Source organism: Argiope bruennichi, chromosome 10 (assembly GCF_947563725.1).
Source record: "Argiope bruennichi chromosome 10, qqArgBrue1.1, whole genome shotgun sequence".
NCBI classification, from domain to species: Eukaryota; Metazoa; Arthropoda; class Arachnida; order Araneae; family Araneidae; genus Argiope; species Argiope bruennichi.
In genome coordinates this window covers 107,755,555-107,774,372 of record NC_079160.1, presented here as the reverse complement: position 1 = coordinate 107,774,372, position 18,818 = coordinate 107,755,555, and the positions used below count along the sequence as shown (strand labels likewise).

At 29.2% G+C, this 18,818-nt stretch overlaps 2 protein-coding genes across 2 annotated transcripts in view; one reads left to right on the top strand and one right to left on the bottom strand.

The window, feature by feature from the left end:
* LOC129989128 (sphingosine kinase 1-like) overlaps positions 1 to 7,204 on the bottom strand; it is a 90,314-nt gene extending 83,110 nt beyond the window's left edge. The window contains exons 1-2 of the mRNA XM_056097458.1: positions 6,643 to 7,204; positions 5,425 to 5,577 (exon numbers count right to left, since the gene is read on the bottom strand). Of these exons, the coding sequence (XP_055953433.1) occupies positions 5,425 to 5,577; positions 6,643 to 7,066 (577 nt within the window). The 5' untranslated portion in view covers positions 7,067 to 7,204. The remainder of the gene's footprint in view (positions 1 to 5,424; positions 5,578 to 6,642) is intronic.
* Positions 7,205 to 7,595: 391 nt separating this feature from the next.
* LOC129989133 (60S ribosomal protein L18-like) lies at positions 7,596 to 12,072 on the top strand. The gene is made up of 7 exons (XM_056097464.1): positions 7,596 to 7,699; positions 7,802 to 7,888; positions 8,606 to 8,713; positions 8,814 to 8,912; positions 10,990 to 11,113; positions 11,673 to 11,742; positions 11,918 to 12,072. The coding sequence occupies exons 1-7, from the start codon at positions 7,697 to 7,699 to the stop codon at positions 11,991 to 11,993; spliced, it is 567 nt and encodes a 188-aa protein (XP_055953439.1). The 5' UTR covers positions 7,596 to 7,696; the 3' UTR covers positions 11,994 to 12,072.
* The last annotated feature ends 6,746 nt before the right edge of the window (positions 12,073 to 18,818 follow it).

The following is an 18,818-nucleotide window of genomic DNA, read 5'->3' as shown; positions in this document are numbered from 1 at the left end:
CTATATCGATTGCGCATATATAAATTAAAATAATATTTTCATTTGGTGTGATAAGATGCGATTCAAAATTAAATGGCACGATTAGATTAAATGGGCTATAAGTTTAGAGGATGAATAATTAGTTGACGAAGACAAATAGTTTTAATTTTGACAGATAAATTCTAAGAAAACCTTTATTTTCAAAAAACTTAAAACTAAGAAAGAGCCTTTTAATTCTTAAAAGCCTATTAGCTAGCAAAAAAAATCTTGAATTTTTCTGCAGAAATCATTTTTTGAGAAACGATAGTTCATTTATAATCAGTAGCTACCATTCTGGAATAATATTAAACAAACACAAAAATTTTATTTTATCAACGATCTACGAAAAGCAATAAATTATAAATCAAAATAAAATGCAGCATATAAGAAAATAAATCAACTGATCATTCAGAAATAGCCGAATTCATATGAAAACCAACAGCCCGAGAGGTCGCAGCAAAACATTTTTGCATACTCTATAATAAAAGTAATATCTCTCATCCTCGTACATAAAATTCTGGACTTTGGGTAAGTCGTGAACGCCAAGTACTCAGATTTTTATTTTCACACAAGAAAATTGTGTTCTTCGTAATATGGAATAGAAAAGAAGATACTTAGGTACCGATTGTATGTAGGGATTGCAATATCGGACCAAAAGTTCAATACCGGTATTCGGTATTTTTTAGATCTTAATACCGGTATTAGAAATTTTAGGAAAAGAAAGAAAACACGGCTGTTTCTTTGTTTTATTTACCAGTTTTATTAGAGAATGTAAATAACTTAAAATCTGAAAAATCGTAAAATTTAAGCATTTAAAAATATGACTGGGGGAGGCTTGATCTGCCTTGCACCAAGGACATTCAGCAAAAATCCTCCGCCCGTGTTGGAAGGTGAAGGATTTGGTGTGTCCACTTAAAAAACGAGAGAGAGCCGTTTGCTGTTTTCTAGAGATATTCAGATGGTGACACCAACTGGGACTCTTACCAAAGTACCAAGGGTGAGCAGGCGGGACTATCCAAAGTGCACTCGACTCCATCTTTTTGATAGAGGAGATTTCAGAATAAGTTAGTGTTGCATCACCATGAAATATGTCAGCTGAGGCAGTCTTAGCTAAATTATCCGCTATCTCATTACCATTTAAACCAACATGTGAGGGGACTCACTGAAAGTGTATAGAGTGTTCAGCGGAGAGCCTGGCAATAATAATGCTTAGATAAACGAAAAAGTGTTAACATCACTATTCAGTCTGTGGTACTATTACAAATTTTTGAAATGTGACCTTAAAAACATAATGCATCAATTGTACTGTCATTAAGCCTGGAACGTAATTTTATGCGAAAATTATCAGCTGTCGAAAACGCTCTTTCGGCATCTACGATAGTTGGTGGTACTGTTAGCAATGCTCGATATCCTTTTTCCAAATATTTACTTCTAAATACTTCATCTTCAAATGAATCGATTACTCGTCGGATGGTTTTGGATATAACTGATTTCTGTATTGTATTTTGGTTTGTTGAATTTTTTTTATCGCTAATTTTAATTTTTGTTCAAGAGACAATTCCTTTCACATTAGTGCCATCATAATCTCCGATAACTGTACCGAATTCTTCTGAATGTGGATAGGTTTGTGGGTAAAAAATTGAAGAAAATTTACTACAAACTTGATCAGATTTGAATTGGTTAGTCTCTTTTCTTCTTTTTCATTTTTAAAATCATTGTAATTATGTAAATACCATAAGACCTTTTCTATTTCGGTATGCCTTTCTTCTGTGCGATTTTTCCATGCAATATATAATTCTTCAGATAGTGACGTGTACTGTTCTTTCAGTGACTGCAACATGAAATTTATTGTTGCATTAGCTGTTAATAAATTAGAATCTCTCCGACATAATGCCTCAACAGCCAGTTTTAATATTAAGTTTATATTAAGTTATAACAACCTGTTCTGGATATTAAGTCAAATTCACTATCTGAAAAATTAATTTGCTGGTTTAAGTCGATAATTGCTTTTTGGATTGGATTTCTGAGTTTCAAAAATCGTTCAATCATTAAGAGTAAACTGTTCCAACGTGTTTTAGAATCTCCTCCTAAGCATCTCCTTGAATCTTTCTTCTCATTGTTATTTTGTCAAAATAAACCCATACTAACACATGCGCAAAAGGTGGAGGGTTTTACAATCCATTGTTATACAGTATTTTATCACTTCTCTTGAATGTACGATGCAACTTTGTATTCACAGTCTAATTAATTTCGTCCGTTAGGGAGACATAAAAACAAAAACGTATACATTTTTGCGATCACTGAACAATTTAAATAATTACAAGACAATTTTAAACATTTCTCGTAAATACCGAAAAATCGGCATTTAAACTTGTGAATACCGGTATTACAAAATTGTACAAATGGCTCAAAATACCGGTATTCGGTATCCCGGTATTGCAATCCCAAATTGTATAATACTAGTGAACAATAGTTACAAAATATCGATTTTAGGCGAGAGTCTAACGTGCGAGAGATTTTTGGCGATTAATCTCTGAAATTCGGTAATACAAGTATCTGAAAATTGATTATGTATTTTAAATGTCTTTTTTTTTCCCCGAACGATTGAAATTAAAATTTCAAATGGAATTATAAATATAATAATCAGATCACAGACCAAATTTCAATGAAATCATTGCAATTTTGGACTATCGCGTTTATGCAGGCAAAACTACAGATCGTCAGATGGTTAAACCCTTGAGGGATTTGGTTCCAAATTTGATTTTGATATCCATTTTATGGATGGTAAACCTTCCTAACAAGTTTTATTTATCTGGTTCTTTATGTTTTGTAGTTAACAAGCTAACTTATATTTAGACTGACAGACAAACTTCATGCGAATGAATTTTACTCAAAATCTAACAGAAACTGATAAACTATGTGTGAAGTTCATATACCAAATTTCAACCATCTAGTCTAGCAGTCATGTTTTTCAATTATGTTCACAGACAGGCAGAAGTAATTTCAAAAATGTATCTTTGAATTCCGAAAGGTCCAAAACGAGAAGATTCGACAAAATCTCGAGTTCGAATTTTTTGCCAATTACAACGTTGTTGTTTTTTTCTACACTTCATATATACGAAAATAAAAAAGAAGAACAGAAAAATACTATCGGGCATCAAAAATTATGATAATAATTTTTACTATCAACTAGCAGAATGCACATATGACTGAGATAAAATATGTAGATAGTTTAAAAAACAAAGCCTCTGATAACACTTTTGATAAGAATCATATTTATCATATGCTGCGTACATAAAAAAAATTATCTTGTACTATTTCAGAATGGCATTTTGCAATACCATATGACAAGATATTAACCCCATTTGAAAAAATGTAAAGGCACTTGAGAGGGTAAGGAAACAAACATGAAAAGTAAATATTATCATATCTTGTTCCCAATTATATACAAGTTTTTATAACTGTTTACTTTATGTGATCACTTGGTCATATAAATGGGTTTTTTTTTAATTATTTTTTTTATTTCCCATTTGCAATCAAACAACAATACTCTTAGAGATTAACGATTGTATATAAATTCAATGCTGTTTTAGAATTTATTTAAAAAATTATTTAAACAATAAAAAACTTGATAAAAAAGAAGCATTTCTTCAAGTTTATAGAATTAATTTTAGAATTTAATAGATTTAGTTCATTTTAATAGCATACTTCCTGTATGCTATTAAAATGAACTAAATAAAATAATTGTTAAGTCAATGATTACTTAAAATCTATTAAGACAATTTGTAATTATTTTAATGCATTCAAAAGAGACCTTTTCTTAAATAAAATAAGAATCTCATAAAAATATCATTTAAAGATTGCAGTACTTTAAATCTATTGACTTTTTTACTTTTCACTTTTAAAATCACAATAATGAACAAAAAACAATAGTTTGCTTTTATTTCAAATAAGATACTTAATTGAAGATTAAACTATTTAGTTTCAATAATGCAAATTGTATCTTAAAAACCTCCTTTAATGTTGGAATGCAAAGGCAATATATATTATTTTTATTGTAACAAATTGTAAAATGTAATGATTTTTAAATCATTTTTCTAGTTGGTAAAAAAAATAAATCATTTGTCCATCTAGATTTATATGTTCAATTGTGATTATTTAAGAGATACAAATGCTTTTATCAAATTTTTTTAAAAAAAATGATTTTGCTGCAAGAAATTTAACTACTAGATGGTATGCAAGAAAAAATATTCAATTTCCACTTGTAAACAAACTTTATTTAAACATTCTCTTTTTATGTACAAAGGATTAATGATGCAAACTGCATCATTAAAAGGATAATATTCAGATTATAAATCATGTCCACAACAAAAATAATTCATCCCAAGTTTAATCGACTTGTAATTGCGGAATGAGATTTTTTTCTTTTTCTTTCTTACAACTTACTTTGTATACGCAAATAACCTAAAAATCCATTTTCAAAATCCACCATTTCTTTATAAGATATCAAATAAAAAATGTAGTTTCATACTAAGTGCAATACTTAATGCTACTAGGAAAAATGGGTACTCAATTCATTGTAACATACAATTAGCAAGTATTATAGCTAAAATCCATTTTCATTAATAAACTAGTTATAAACAGTAGATGTATTACAGAAGAAGAGAATGCCTTAATTTTTCATTTAACAGTTGAAATACAGTTTTAAAAACATTTTAATTGAATATTTATCTGCCTTCCAATAGAATCTAGAAGTTCTTAAATTTTAAAAAAAATTATAGCCAACAAAAATGTTATGAAACAAATAAATACAGCCATTGATTTAGATATTTCATGGCAATCTTTCTACCCTTTCTATTTAAATGAAGGATAATTAGTTTGGATTAGATTATTTATCAACTGGAATTTTAGATACCTTGTAAATATTCGAAGAAAATTCTGCACTGCTAAAAATTAGGATTTACTATCTATAAAAGAAATGCCACATAATTAAACTGACTATTGTAAAATATTTTTGAACAATTAAACCAATCAAACAGATTAAGAATGTGCTTGTTCAGGGAAAGAGATTATTCTTTTTAAACCATTTACATTTAATTTTTATATGAACTCTTTATGTCGTAACAGAATTTAATGTTAACTCTATTTTCATCACCATTAAAGCTATTTTATGATAGATCTCATAATTCTGAGCCTAATTAGATGATAAAGGTGGCAATCAGAACCAGCACCCAAATTTTTATGCTGTACAAAAAAAAAAAAAAAGATCATTTAGCCTTATTGCATTTTATATGTATACCAAAAAACTTCAGTGAAATCAGGTATAAACTATATGTTGATACCAAAGTTCAGACCACTCCAACATATGTTAATAATAATTATAGTAGGTGAAAGTTTAAATCTTACCTGTAACAAGGACTTCGTATTGTGTGTCACTTTCTACAAACAATGGAATGACTCGCTCTTTAAAAACTTGATATGCTTTCCCAGAACCACTTTTAGGATTAATGAGAACAAGGAATTTTTTAGAAGTAGGAACAACATCTGGAATGCTAACTTCTGAAAGGAAAATGTAAATAATGATTTAACTAACAGCAAAATAGATTTACAAAACATTTTTTTAGTGCAACAAACTAAAATATTAAAAAGATAAATCGAAGTATTTAAGTCTACTTACATTAAGAACTCTCCTTCAAATTTTATAAGCATAAAAATCTTCTAATTAAATTTTAAATGTTTACTTTGTTGCACAATTGAGTATAAAATATTTTTTCAACTGTACAATTATTCATTAAGTACTACATTCAAAAACTTTATCAAGTTTAACACACTTTAATTCCATAATAATAATTATATAGATCAAAATATATTGCAATTTACGGAATGTACAATCACAGCATCTGATACATCAATTTTTTTAACAAAAATTTTTTACCAACTTAAATTTTGAGGAATATTATCTATGTTTAAATTCAGGATTTTAATCCTTTCAACCATGAAACTATAAACTTCAAAAAACATTTAATTGTACCAAAATTTCCTGATAAATGCGACAATTAGATATTTCATGAAATTTCAACATCTGTGAATGATCTTATACATATATATAAATTATGTAGTACAATTGCTATTTTATTGATTTTATCACATACCTCTTTCAATTTCTTACAATTTTTATAATCAATTTATAGATAAACAACATGAAAACACAAATCTTCTGCAAAAATCTGAGAGATCCTTGTTGCTTGCAAGTACTTCACATTTTGAGAAAAAAATTGCAGAGTTTAATGATTTTGCCAAACCAAATTTCATCTCATTTAAAATAATTCATAGAAAATAAAAAGATTCATAAACTAATATTTACCATTAAAGACAAATATTTTAATAAATTTATACTAAGCAAATAGCAGCATTTTTTTTGACTATTAAAGAAGCTATTTAGAAGAAATTAAAACCTTATTTTCTACACTAAATTTTAATTTTAAGACATGACTTGTGAATCAAATCATGCAAAAAAATTAACATGTTTTTTTTTTACATTTTATACCTATCTGTTCAATGGAAAAAAATTCCATATTACAATTAAGTAGCAAACATAAAGAAGTGCAAAATACGTAAACAAACCTCCATCAAAGAGACACGCTTTTCCTCGCAAAAGACAGTTGATCGCTCTTTGCCACTTATCTACTATTTCAAAGTTTTCGTCTTCAGAGTCATGCTTTCGCATCAAAAAAGTGAGAGTTCTTTTTTCTCTCCTAAGTTGTTTACTTAAAATTCCCCCAGAAGTTTTCAAGGGATATGCATATATGCAAAAATATGCGGAATGCTCTAAAGTTTCATTTCTTGTCTTGCCACTTTTACCTCGAAATGCATGACAACCAATAATGTCACTTAAAAATACTTTCTCGACTTCTGTTTTGCCTCTAGTTGTTATGCCAACAAATAAAACTTTTTCTGTTAAAATTAAATTACATACAACAGATGTCAATGGGAAAGAATAAAAACTTTCTTCTAAAATCACCGCTTCAGATGGGCATCTAAATGCCATCGTACAAATTATTACAATAGCATTAGTTGATCATGTTCAAAATTAGAACAGTTCGTTCAATTTACTTCCTTATTAACTTCTATTACTAATACAGTGCGCTCGTTTTTAACACGAACCGAAATACGGCGGTTTCGTATACTGTTTTCTCTTTACAGCTGTTTCGCACTTGTTTTTGTAGCAACAGCTATCACAATACTGACGTCATATCCTTTTAAAGGAACTCGGAGTGTCCCCAAAGTTTCACATAATTACGACCCTAACTGAATAAATGAAATGCTTTAAAATAGAAATAATTAAGTTGAAAATTATTTTATAATAATATTATACTCATTCTAAAGCTTTTAGAATATTAAATGAAACAAATAAAGTTTTTTATAACTTTCAGAATTATTATTTTTATTTTGCAATTGAGTTTTCAATGTGGAATTAAAATTATTTGAAGCTATATTTAATTTTTCAATCCTAATCATACAAAATGCTGTGAAAATTGTATATAGAAAATTGTTGATATGTGGTAAAAAAATTTCAGCAGAAGACAAATTACAACTCAACTCAGAATATTGTCAAAATTCTCGGCAGTCCGTCGTGCATGGTTCGTGTTAATGGTGTTCTAGGGGTCTAGAATTAAAAATGGTATATCTTTTTGCATCGAAATTATTTCTGATTTAATTAATGTATTGCTGTTTTCATATATAATTTTTTATTATTGCTAATTATTATATTCTAATATTTTAGGGTATTGATATAAACCACAAATATGATCGGAAAGTTGCCCGACGGGCACCAAAGAGCGAAGATATTTATCTTCGTTTATTAGTTAAAGTAAGTGCTCAAAATATACATTGTTTAAATGCGATTGCTTTTGAAATGCTGATATTTAATTGATAGAAATCACTTATTTGATAATATATTTTGATGAATTTTTGAATGAAATCCATGTATTGTACCCAATAAAACTATTTAGTTTATTCTTATTATAATAGTGGTTATTGTAATGAATTCCAGAAAATTATATTAAATAATGCAATATTGTTGATTATTTATACGTTATAAGAGATTTATTATTTACATTTTATCTGGCTATGGATGTAACATTTTCTTAGTTCTGTTTAGTTCATAAGTTAAATGTTTTACTGCATCTTGCTATATAATTTGGCAAAATAGATTTAGTTGCATTTCCATATAAATATATATATAACCTTTATATGGCAGAATAATGAATGTTATAAAATGGGGTGCTTGATTTATAGAAGTCTTATTCATATAGGGCAGATTTGTTTGTGAAAAATGCTTCAGATTTCTTAATTGTTTGATTTCTCCATTACATACTCAAAAATCGGAAGCCTTAATTGATTATAAAGGCTTTCTAAAGTGATATATACACATTTCTTCAATAAAATAGGGTTATAGAATGTAATTTTTTTATAATACTAAATGTTTCAACCCAATTTCTTACAATGTATGATTTAGATTTTTAACTTTACTTGCATATTTCTTTATTTAAAATCCATTTTTTTTTTCTGTTTGTTTTGTTTGCAGTTGTACCGATTCCTTGCAAGACGTACAGGATCCAAATTTAATAAGATAGTGTTAAAACGTCTGTTTATGAGCAAGATTAATCGACCACCATTGTCTTTGGCAAGATTAGTAAGTTTGTTTTCAGTACTGGCTTAATTTCTAAAAGATATTTGCTCTAATCCATTTTATTTGTAGAATATAGTATAAACTGAAATTAATAATTTTATAGGTTAAAATGTTGAAGAAACCTGGTAATGAAAATAAGACTGCTGTTGTTGTTGGTACAGTAACGGATGATTTAAGATTATACGAGGTTCCAAAAATTACGGTAAAATTTTTATCCATGCTCATCATTTTTATTTAGTAGATAAATTAATGTATAAGATAAAGTGGATATAGAATTAGCTTAATGTAGTTAGTGTTATGCATGTGCTGACTATGAGCTAGAATTTACTATTGTCTTTTTGTGTGTGTTTTCTTTGCATTAATTAATCATTTTTATTTAGCTTCACATACCAGTTTCATATGAGTTTTATATTATACATGAATTGTATTTTTGTGTAAAATTAAATTTCATTAGAAATTAGTTATTTCATTGTTATAGTCTTTTTACTGATTGGCAAATTAGGTGCTTGTATGTTTCATAGTAAGTTATTTTCCTTCTGAAATATATGTGGTGCTTTTATTGTTTAATTTGTACTTTCAGTTTTTTTGTTGATAAAGGTTTATCATGTCTGAAGAAAAATTGGTGAAAATATTAAATTCTCGAATACCTTATAATTTTAATTGCATATACCTCTGAGTTAAAACGTTTTAATATGTAATATTTGTTTTCAAGCATTTTATTAGATGTTATATACTTTTACATGTACAAAATTATATGCATATCAGTTATATCTTTGTTATTAGGTGTTTGTATAAGTTTTGGTCATTTTAAAAATTCATTTATTGAGAAAATTTGGTACAATATATATATCAATCATAATATTTTTCATCATTTTCTTCAACTTTTTCCCATTTTCATCCAATAAGTCTTGCATCTGGTTGTTTCTGAATTCCTTTGATCCCCCTGGCCATTTCTTGTCATTAGCATTAAAATTGCCATTGAAAGCAAACCCGGCAAATGGGGTATGACAGAACAGCGTCACCATAAAAAAGTGGCGAGCTTCAGCAGTAGGTTTCTTTAAATCAAACAAAAGAAGCAGTGAATGTTGAAGGTGCAATTTAAAGCGTTCCATGATTTGGATCTTTATACTGAAAGACACAATATTACTAAATGAAAAACTTTCAAAACGATAACAGTAAAGTAATAGTAAATTGGCAAAAGCCAAAACCATTGTTGTTTATATAGATACTTCCCGTCGCTGATTAAAATACATGCAAGCACCTAATATTGTTAGTTATTGGTCCCTTGTACTTAGTTTTGGTTTGGTTAACATAGTAGTCTATTATATAACAATTTCTCTTTATTATTCCTTTGTGATTTGCATCAAGATTAGGTTGAAAGTTTCTGACATTGATATATTGAATAAGCTTTTAATATAATTTATCTGGGATTTTTTGTGAATTGCAGCTCAGGGGGTTTGAAATGTTTTTACCTTGCAATAGTATTTTCCTAGAAAAAATAGATGGCTTGAATGAAATTGTTATGCAGCGATTAGTAATTAAGAAACAACCATTTGTATATTTGAACAGTTTTAATCAAATGTATGTGTTTGTGTAGAATTTGATCAATTATAATTCATTGTATAATGAGTAATTTATAATGAATTAATTTTTGTCTTTGATTATTAAATTTTGGTAAATGAAATTTTTCTAAGTTGATGTATAATGTTTATACATCAATTTAGTGTGCATAAACATTAGATTAAACAACATATCAACAACATCATATATTTGGTTATTTTTCCTTTTAAATACAAAATTTTGATGTTCGAAGATGCTTGAATGGATCTTTTTTTTTATACACAAATTATCTGTATCTGCTATAATAACTTCTGGTTATATGATTGTAGTTATCAGGATATAGCACCTTATTTCATATTGATAAACCAATATATCCTGTGTTTATTGCCTTCCATTATGTACTTATGTTAAGAACTTTGCCTTGAACCCTTAAAAAAGACTTAAAACATAATTTGGTAAATGTTTTTGTGGTTTGTTTCCATTTCTAAAATATTTATGGATATGCATGATATGTTGCTTAGGACTTTGCTTCTAGCAGAATATTTCTATTTTTAAAAAAATCTAAGTGACAATTAGCTTTAAAATCTTTTATTTTAGTTACAAGTTTGTTTAAAGCTTTGACTACCTTCTGTGTTAATAAAGGATTATTTATTTTCATTGAATATAGTCTGTTAAAATTATAGTAAAATGTATTACTCTGAGGTATATTTTTATTTTAGTTATGTGCTTTGAGAATTACTGAAAGGGCTAGAGCTCGCATTTTGAAGGCAGGAGGTACCATCATTACTTTCGATCAGTTGGCATTGCAGTCACCACGTGGGAAGAAAACTCTGATCATTCAAGGTACTATATAGAATAAATTATATACTTTTTGTAATTAAATGTGTGAATATTCTGATATTTATGAATTACTTTATAAAGTAACAGCTGTCTGTGGTTGGTCAAATATTCAATATTTTATGTAACTTGCTCTTAATTTCTTTGGTAATTATAGCATTAAATTTTGATGCTTATGCTTTAGACTACTTGTACCATTTTATTCATTATTCTATGTATTTTCATAATTTCCCGTTCTCAACTAAAGTTTGACCATAGAAGTGATTAAACCAGTTAATACGATAACATTCTTACAGAAACTGAGCATATTCATTAATAATAGAGTGAATGAAAATAAACTCATTTATCAATGGAAATTCCTTTAAAATCAGGTGTAATTCTATAAACAAAGACAAACTAAATCTGAATAATTTTGTCAATACCAGTGGGGAGTGTCCAAAGAACCTGTTGCCAGATTCATTTCTCTCTTAAATTAATGTGTCGAATTAAGTACCAGCATGTTTAATTGACTGCTATCATTGATAGAGATTTAAATATGAGCACTTATGCTGAATTTTTTTTTTAGGTCGTAGGAAGGCAAGAGAGGCCTGCAGGCACTTTGGAAAAGCACCTGGTGTACCACACAGTCATACTAAGTAAGTTAATTTATATGTCTGTATTATACATTTGTCATATTATGTATGACTTTTGAAAATCTTATTTATTTATTTTCATTTGCCTGTAAATACTTAGTGCATTCAGAAAAACTTTTTTTAACTAAATTTTGTAACAAAAAATAAGAATTAGCCTAATCAAATTCTATTTTTCTAGGCCATACGTCAGATCAAAGGGACGTAAATTTGAGAGAGCCAGAGGTCGTAGGAAGAGCCGTGGTTTCAAGGTTTAAATTTCTTGGACTGAGAATACAAAATAAAAATTGCTGTATAACAATTGTGTTCTTATTTATATAAAATTCCTGAAACATTTTTGTTCTTTAATTTCTTGGTGAATATTTGTTTAAAAATGTTTCACACAAAATTCTCATATTTTTAAATTAGCTTATTATTTTGATTGAAATGTCAGCTGCAAATTTTACGGATTTCTTTGAAGGCAAGTGAAATTATGACCAAAAAAATTATTATTAAATTGTATTTTGAAATAAAATATTTTAGTAAACTTTTAAATAAATGATATTAGTAGCATAAAGATATGACTGTTCCATTAAGACTTCCTGATATTAGGAATGCTATTTTGGGATCTAAAATACATTAGAAATTACTCTTCGCATGGTATGTAGTATCATGGAAAGTGTTTAGTTTTTTCAAGAAATGCAGAAAGCTTTTGTTTCCCATCATGTTGAATGCAGTCATTTGAACGTGTAGTTCTAAAGGATTGTTTATCAGATATATTGGGAAAAGTGAGGAATTTGGACATTAACTGTTAGTACCACCAACTTTTTTTTTATTCCAACCATGTACAATGTAACTTATTGAAATAATAGAACAAATTAATCTTGTGGAGCAATACAAAATATGTATTTTTAATTCAAAAAAAAAATTAGTCTTGAGGAAATTTTAGTTTTACAGACAGGTATAAGTTCTTCCATTTATGTGCTGTTGAAATAGAGTATGATTTTAATTTGCACCCTAAGTTTTCAATGATCAGGATTTCTTTCACCTTGTACTTTTTAGTGCCCCCATCCATTTGAAAGTTATTTGTTAATCAAATCTTGCTCAATTTTAGTTTTTATTAAGGAGGGGGTGAACTGCTAATTCTTGAATTGCTCCTCCCTCCTACAATGGAAGTCTATATATATAGTTTTGTATTGATTGACAGAGCAATGAATGATATAAACCATTGAAGTTAGGAACATAGCATTTGGAGAATTTTTGAATATTAGAGGCCTTTATAATTGACCAGTTATCCTTGACAAAGTGCTTATATTTTACTGTTTATGGAATTTATATTCATAGAAATATTTATTTGGAAGCTAAGAAACAGCTTTTTGACCAAATTGCTTGCAGCCCTGTCTCGGTTAACACTCTTAGACAGATGCCTAATGTATCTAGTTGGAAATCCACTTCTATTTTTAGTAATTTGGCTCTGGTTATACATATTGGAGTAATTTACTATTTATAAAAGTATTCTGTAATTACTTATGATTATAAATATTTGTACTAATTCTATATGTCAGATAAAATTTCAAAGATATTTTGATGTGCTGGAAAGCCAAAAAAAATTCCAAATTGCAGTGTGTCTTTTTTTTTTTTTTTTTTTTTTTTTGCTATATAATACTTAGCCCATCCAAAGATATGGCCTGGACATGCAAGTGATTTTTTTTAAATATTGACTGAGGATAGAAATACATATTTTGATTAATTTTGCAGTAATACAGGACAGTAGGATGTTTCTTATATCCCAGATATACTGTTCTCGTAAAGGCATTTCAATACAACGAACAGTTCAGTCTGTTTTAATCTCTAAAAGACAAATTTTTCACCTTAACATACAAGTGGAATAAATCTATTATTCTCTTCTGAGATATCTGTCACGTTGATGCTCTACTTGATTATTATCTTTGTTTTTTGATATTTTGTAAGTTCCGAATGGCAACTGTAATAAAAATGGAATAATGTTATGGTATTTTGAGAATGGCTTTTGAGTAGTTTCTTACTTTGATGATATTAATAAGCATGATTTACGCCATAAATATATATTTCTGAGTGAAAATTTGGGAAGTTAAACAAAGAGAGTATATATTTGAACTATAAAAAACGTTTGTGTTAATGTGGAAGAAAAGCTTCATCCATTTTATGACTACACAAAACATCGAGTTTTAATATACTTCTGGTTCGTAAAGTACGAAAACGGAACAATATCTACGCCATATTCTTTACAAGTCGACAGAATGCCAGGGAGCTTGTATCACACAATGAAACATAAAATGAGCATCGACATTTTGTTTTTAATAAAAATGCTATATATTTATAACTGTTTCTCCTTGCTTGATGGATGCTGTTTAATAACATCTTAATGAAAAACCAACCAATCAACTTCTATCCAAAAATGGATTTCATCAATATCCTAGTCGAAGTATTTACTGTGCTTTGATTTCCAAAGGCACATAAAAATTCATTGCATTTATAATAGTTATGAATCAAAAGTATATTTTCAGTTTCTAGTTTTAATAAAAAAGAATATGTGCGTGTTTTAGTCTGCAGTACTCGTGGATTGACTTTGAGTTGCCAAATATGGCAGAGACATTTTAGAGAATAACAATTTGACCTCGGAGGGAATATTTTTAATATTTTCATTAATTTAAATATGAAAGATTTTGCCACTTTAAAAAGTCTTGGAAAATATTATTGCATAAAATATATTTTAAGATGTAAATAATTCCTCTCGGCAAGCTGAAAGGCATATGCATGGTTGCTATTTCCAAATTTCTTTCAATAGTTGGACAAAAACCAAAGGGATTGATCTTCCCGAAACATTCGGATATATCCTCCAATTAATTCTTCCTTTTCCCTGTGTAAAATTGTTTACTTCGATAAGGTTACGTATGTTTTGAATGTCGTTCACTAACGACATGCAAAGTAAATACAAACTACATATCTTTGCTTGAGTCTGTTTTGAGAACACGTGTTTTGGACGTCACTGTTTCGTTTCGGCAGTGGCCGGCGAATTCTGAAGTTCCTGTAGAAAATTTTATCAACGGATATAATTGAAGACGAACAAATAGGAGAATTTTCTATATCATTTTGAATAAAGAATCTTGAAGCATTTATTTTATGATTTGTATTCTTGAGAACGACTTTTTCAAAAAAAAAAGAAAGAAACTGTTTGAATGTGTATCTTAGAAATTTTTATTTTGAAGAAATATTAGCATTTGTTATTAGGAAAAAATATAGGCATATTCAAAATGCTTAAACATACAAAAAAAAGAAAGATTTAATTATTTAGCAACAAGTGAGGTACTAAAAGGCACTATACTCTGTTTCACCCTAACTTGGCAGTATTGTAAAAGGTAGAAAATGTGACGCTTCGCGTTGAGAAAGAGTTCCCCATCAATTCCGACTTTAAAATAGTTAAAATGCGCAGAAATTTATCAAATAATATCATAAATTACAGAATTTTTTTTTATCAGTATGTATTTAAAATTATTCTCAAGTTAGAAGTGCTTATCTGTTAAGTAGTTTGTAAATAAAGCGAACGAATAAAGCTAAAAGATTGACATAATGAATTCCTCTTTGGCTAGAACCGGTCTTCAAGGTCAAATATTTGGCGCGTTTTTCTTTTACGTCTCCGCCAACTTAGCTTCATTCAGTTCGCAACCGTTATAATCTTTCGTACTTTTTTATTCTCGCTTTTTTACCAGCTGATATTTTTGATACTATTAATCACATTAGTAGTTATTAGTTTTGATTGTTGAATATTTATTCGATTCGTTATTTTTATTCACTTCTAAAATGTCTGAAAAAGAGAAAGTGTTATCACCGACTACGCTGTGCACACCTTCAAGACAAGGGAAACCAACAAAAAGTGCAGCATGCGGAAACATATTAAACGTTTATTCTCGACTCCGAGAAAACCCTCAAGATTCTATCAATCAAATCGTCGATAAAGTTTCGCACCTCACAGGTGTTTCGCAATGAACAGTTTTCCTTTCGAAAAAAGAAATAAAGGCATCCAGTTCTTTAAGTACCCCTGGAAAGAAATGATCAGGCTCAGTAGGTAAACATTCAGGTCTTGTAAAATAGGATGATTTTACATTATCCTGTATTTGACGAAAAATCAATGCATATTTCCGTAGAAATGAGATCCCAACATTAGATAAAGTTTTAAAAGATGTGAACGATTATACAGATATCTTTTCGAAGAACATTAGCCGAACTACGCTTTACCGAATATTGAAAGATTTAGGGTTTTCTTTTGAGAAACGATGAAACGAAATGAAATAACATTAATGTTTTATTAAAATAATGTATCGATAATATTGAAAAAATAATGAAAATAAGGAAACAATTAATTCTGCGATAAAGTGATAATATAATAAAGTAAATAAATATTTACTATTTGGCGAAAAATTTGCGAGATAAAGTTTCGCCAGCGATCTACATTTCTAGTAACTTTGTACTTTAAAGTAACCCAGTTCCCCTGACAACGACTGTGATTCGGCATGCCTAGAATATACACTACTGCCAAGTTAGGGTGAAACAGAGTATAGTAGTTCCGGGATAAAACAGATATTATACAGCTTCAACAAACTATAATAAAAAATAAGCGACTAAAGATGATTTGGAATTTGTTAAAAACATTATCATCCCAACTGCAGAGGAACACGAAAAAATAGAGGCAGAAAAAGGAAAGACAGTTTGAATTAGAAAAATGAAAACTAACTTTTGCTCATGAGGAAAGAATGAGAAACTTTCAAGCAACTGGGTAGTCCTACCGAATCTCCTCCAGAAAATCATGCGCATCGAACAAATACTTAAAAGCATCCGCACTTTGACAATGCCAATTAAATCAGAGAATTTCAATATTTTGGAACGTGATTTCGAAACAAAACAGGTTAAAACTGAATACAAAGCCGAAGTCCCTCTAAATTTGTTGGGCGAGGAATGCCGACATGCTTTGTTACATGCGAACGAAAGTGAAATAAAAGATTATGACGAAATCAAAAAAATAGTGGTAAGGGAATTCCAACCATCTGCTAAAGAATTTTGGGATAACTTTCAAGCAGCCAAAAGATTTTAAAGAGAAAAATCACTTGCAATTCGTCTCAAGATTAAATCGAATTTAGATTATTTAGAACTAAGAAAAGTAAAAGAGTTTGTGAACTAATTGAAACCGATACATTAACCAGCATTCTTGACAAGGACACATCCAAGAATATTTTGATCAAACAAGGCTCAGACTGGTTAAAACCGCTGACTTTATCAAAAGAAATAGACTTTTATTTCCACGCAAAAAACAAAGTTTGTTTGAGAAAGAGAGCAGCAATACTACAGCTCAAAGTCGGGAGTCAGCCATTCTCACCAAAATAACGGTCATGTACTCGATGGAAATATCGATAGGAAAACTTGTTTTAAACGTAATTCTACGTCGCATTTAATAAAATTCTGTCCTCAAAATGTTGATGCTTGACAACATAACTATCAGGAATCAACAGCATCTATTTTATTCTAGCAAGTTTTGAGAGCTCTTCTGCCTTCAATTCGTCTAATAAATCTAATTGTCTCTCGATTTCTCTGCTACTGATTCCACAGCTAACAAAATACAGGGTGTCCATAAAAGAACTCCGTTATTTTGATGCAAATTTTTAAAATTCAATCATAAAATTAGCTTAATATTATAAATATGTACTTAAGGGTTAATTTATCAAGATTTTTACCATTTAGTAGATTTTAATATGCTCTCCGTTTGTTGGCAGGACACACATCCAAACAGTATTTAATCTCTTCCTATGTTTGGCATGTTTGGAGTCATGTTTGCCACACAAGTGTAGAGATGCATAATCCACAATTTTTTGAATAACAAATAATATTGCTATTGTTATTTTTAAATATGCGTTCCAAATATCTGTTATTTCAATCATATAATTAATTAAAAATTATTACTTCATATTAAATATAAAATGTATTAATTGTAATTAATACTTAATTTACTAATTTAAGTAACGTGTGATTGAATTAATTTATCTGTTTCAGCTTACTTCTTAAATTTTATTTTTTTCTCAAAACTATTTATTTATTAGAGTGAACCATTTTCTGGAAAAGGTGAGTTAAAAATATATGTCATTTCTTTAAAATGTTTACTTTAGTCCTATATTCTACCAATAGATGGTGCCAGCAGTAAACAGAATACATGTAATCAAAGTCAATCATGTCACGAGCAATTAAAAATGATCTGTATGGAATAGTGCATCATCAAATACGAATATCGGTCACTCCCGTAAAGTGAAGCGGTGACTTCGCTCTTTCCAGTGAAGCCTCGCACTTTACGGTGAAATCACCGCTCCGATAAATTTCAGTGATATGCAATTCAATGATACGATACGATAATTCCAATAACCGGTCCGTTCACTTTTCAATCCAATCACAGATTTTTTTAGAGAGCCTCCATTGGACAGATCGTATCGATTGTTACTTTCCAGTGAAGTCACCGCTCCGGCAAATTTCAGTGATATCGTATCGATTGTTACTTTCCAGTAAAGTCACCGCTCCGGCAAATTTAAGTGATATTGTATCGATTGTTACTTTCCAGTGAGGTCACCGCTCCGGCAAATTTCAGTGATATCGTATCGATTGTTACTTTCCAGTGAAGTCACCGCTCCGGCAAATTTCAGTGATATCGTATCGATTGTTACTTTCTATCGTGATCCAAAACCTGTAATCGAAATATCATCAGTAAGATCGTATCAAGGATTTGAATCACACCCCTCTTAAAAAAGTATTGATCACTTGTATTTGTGACTTTTTGATATTGGTTACGTAATAACCGCTCTTAAAATATTCGTCATCCCTACACAAGTGATTATTCCTTGTCTGAGATAGTTTACATCCTGAATTTTCTCAGTGTAAATAAGATTCTTGACAAGTTCCCAGAAGAAGAAAAAAAAATCTAATGGAATCAAATCCGGGCTTCTTGGAAGTCAATAAATAGGCCCTGCTCTTCCAATCCATTTATTGCCGTATCGAGAATCCAATGCTTCCCGTACGCGCAGACTGAA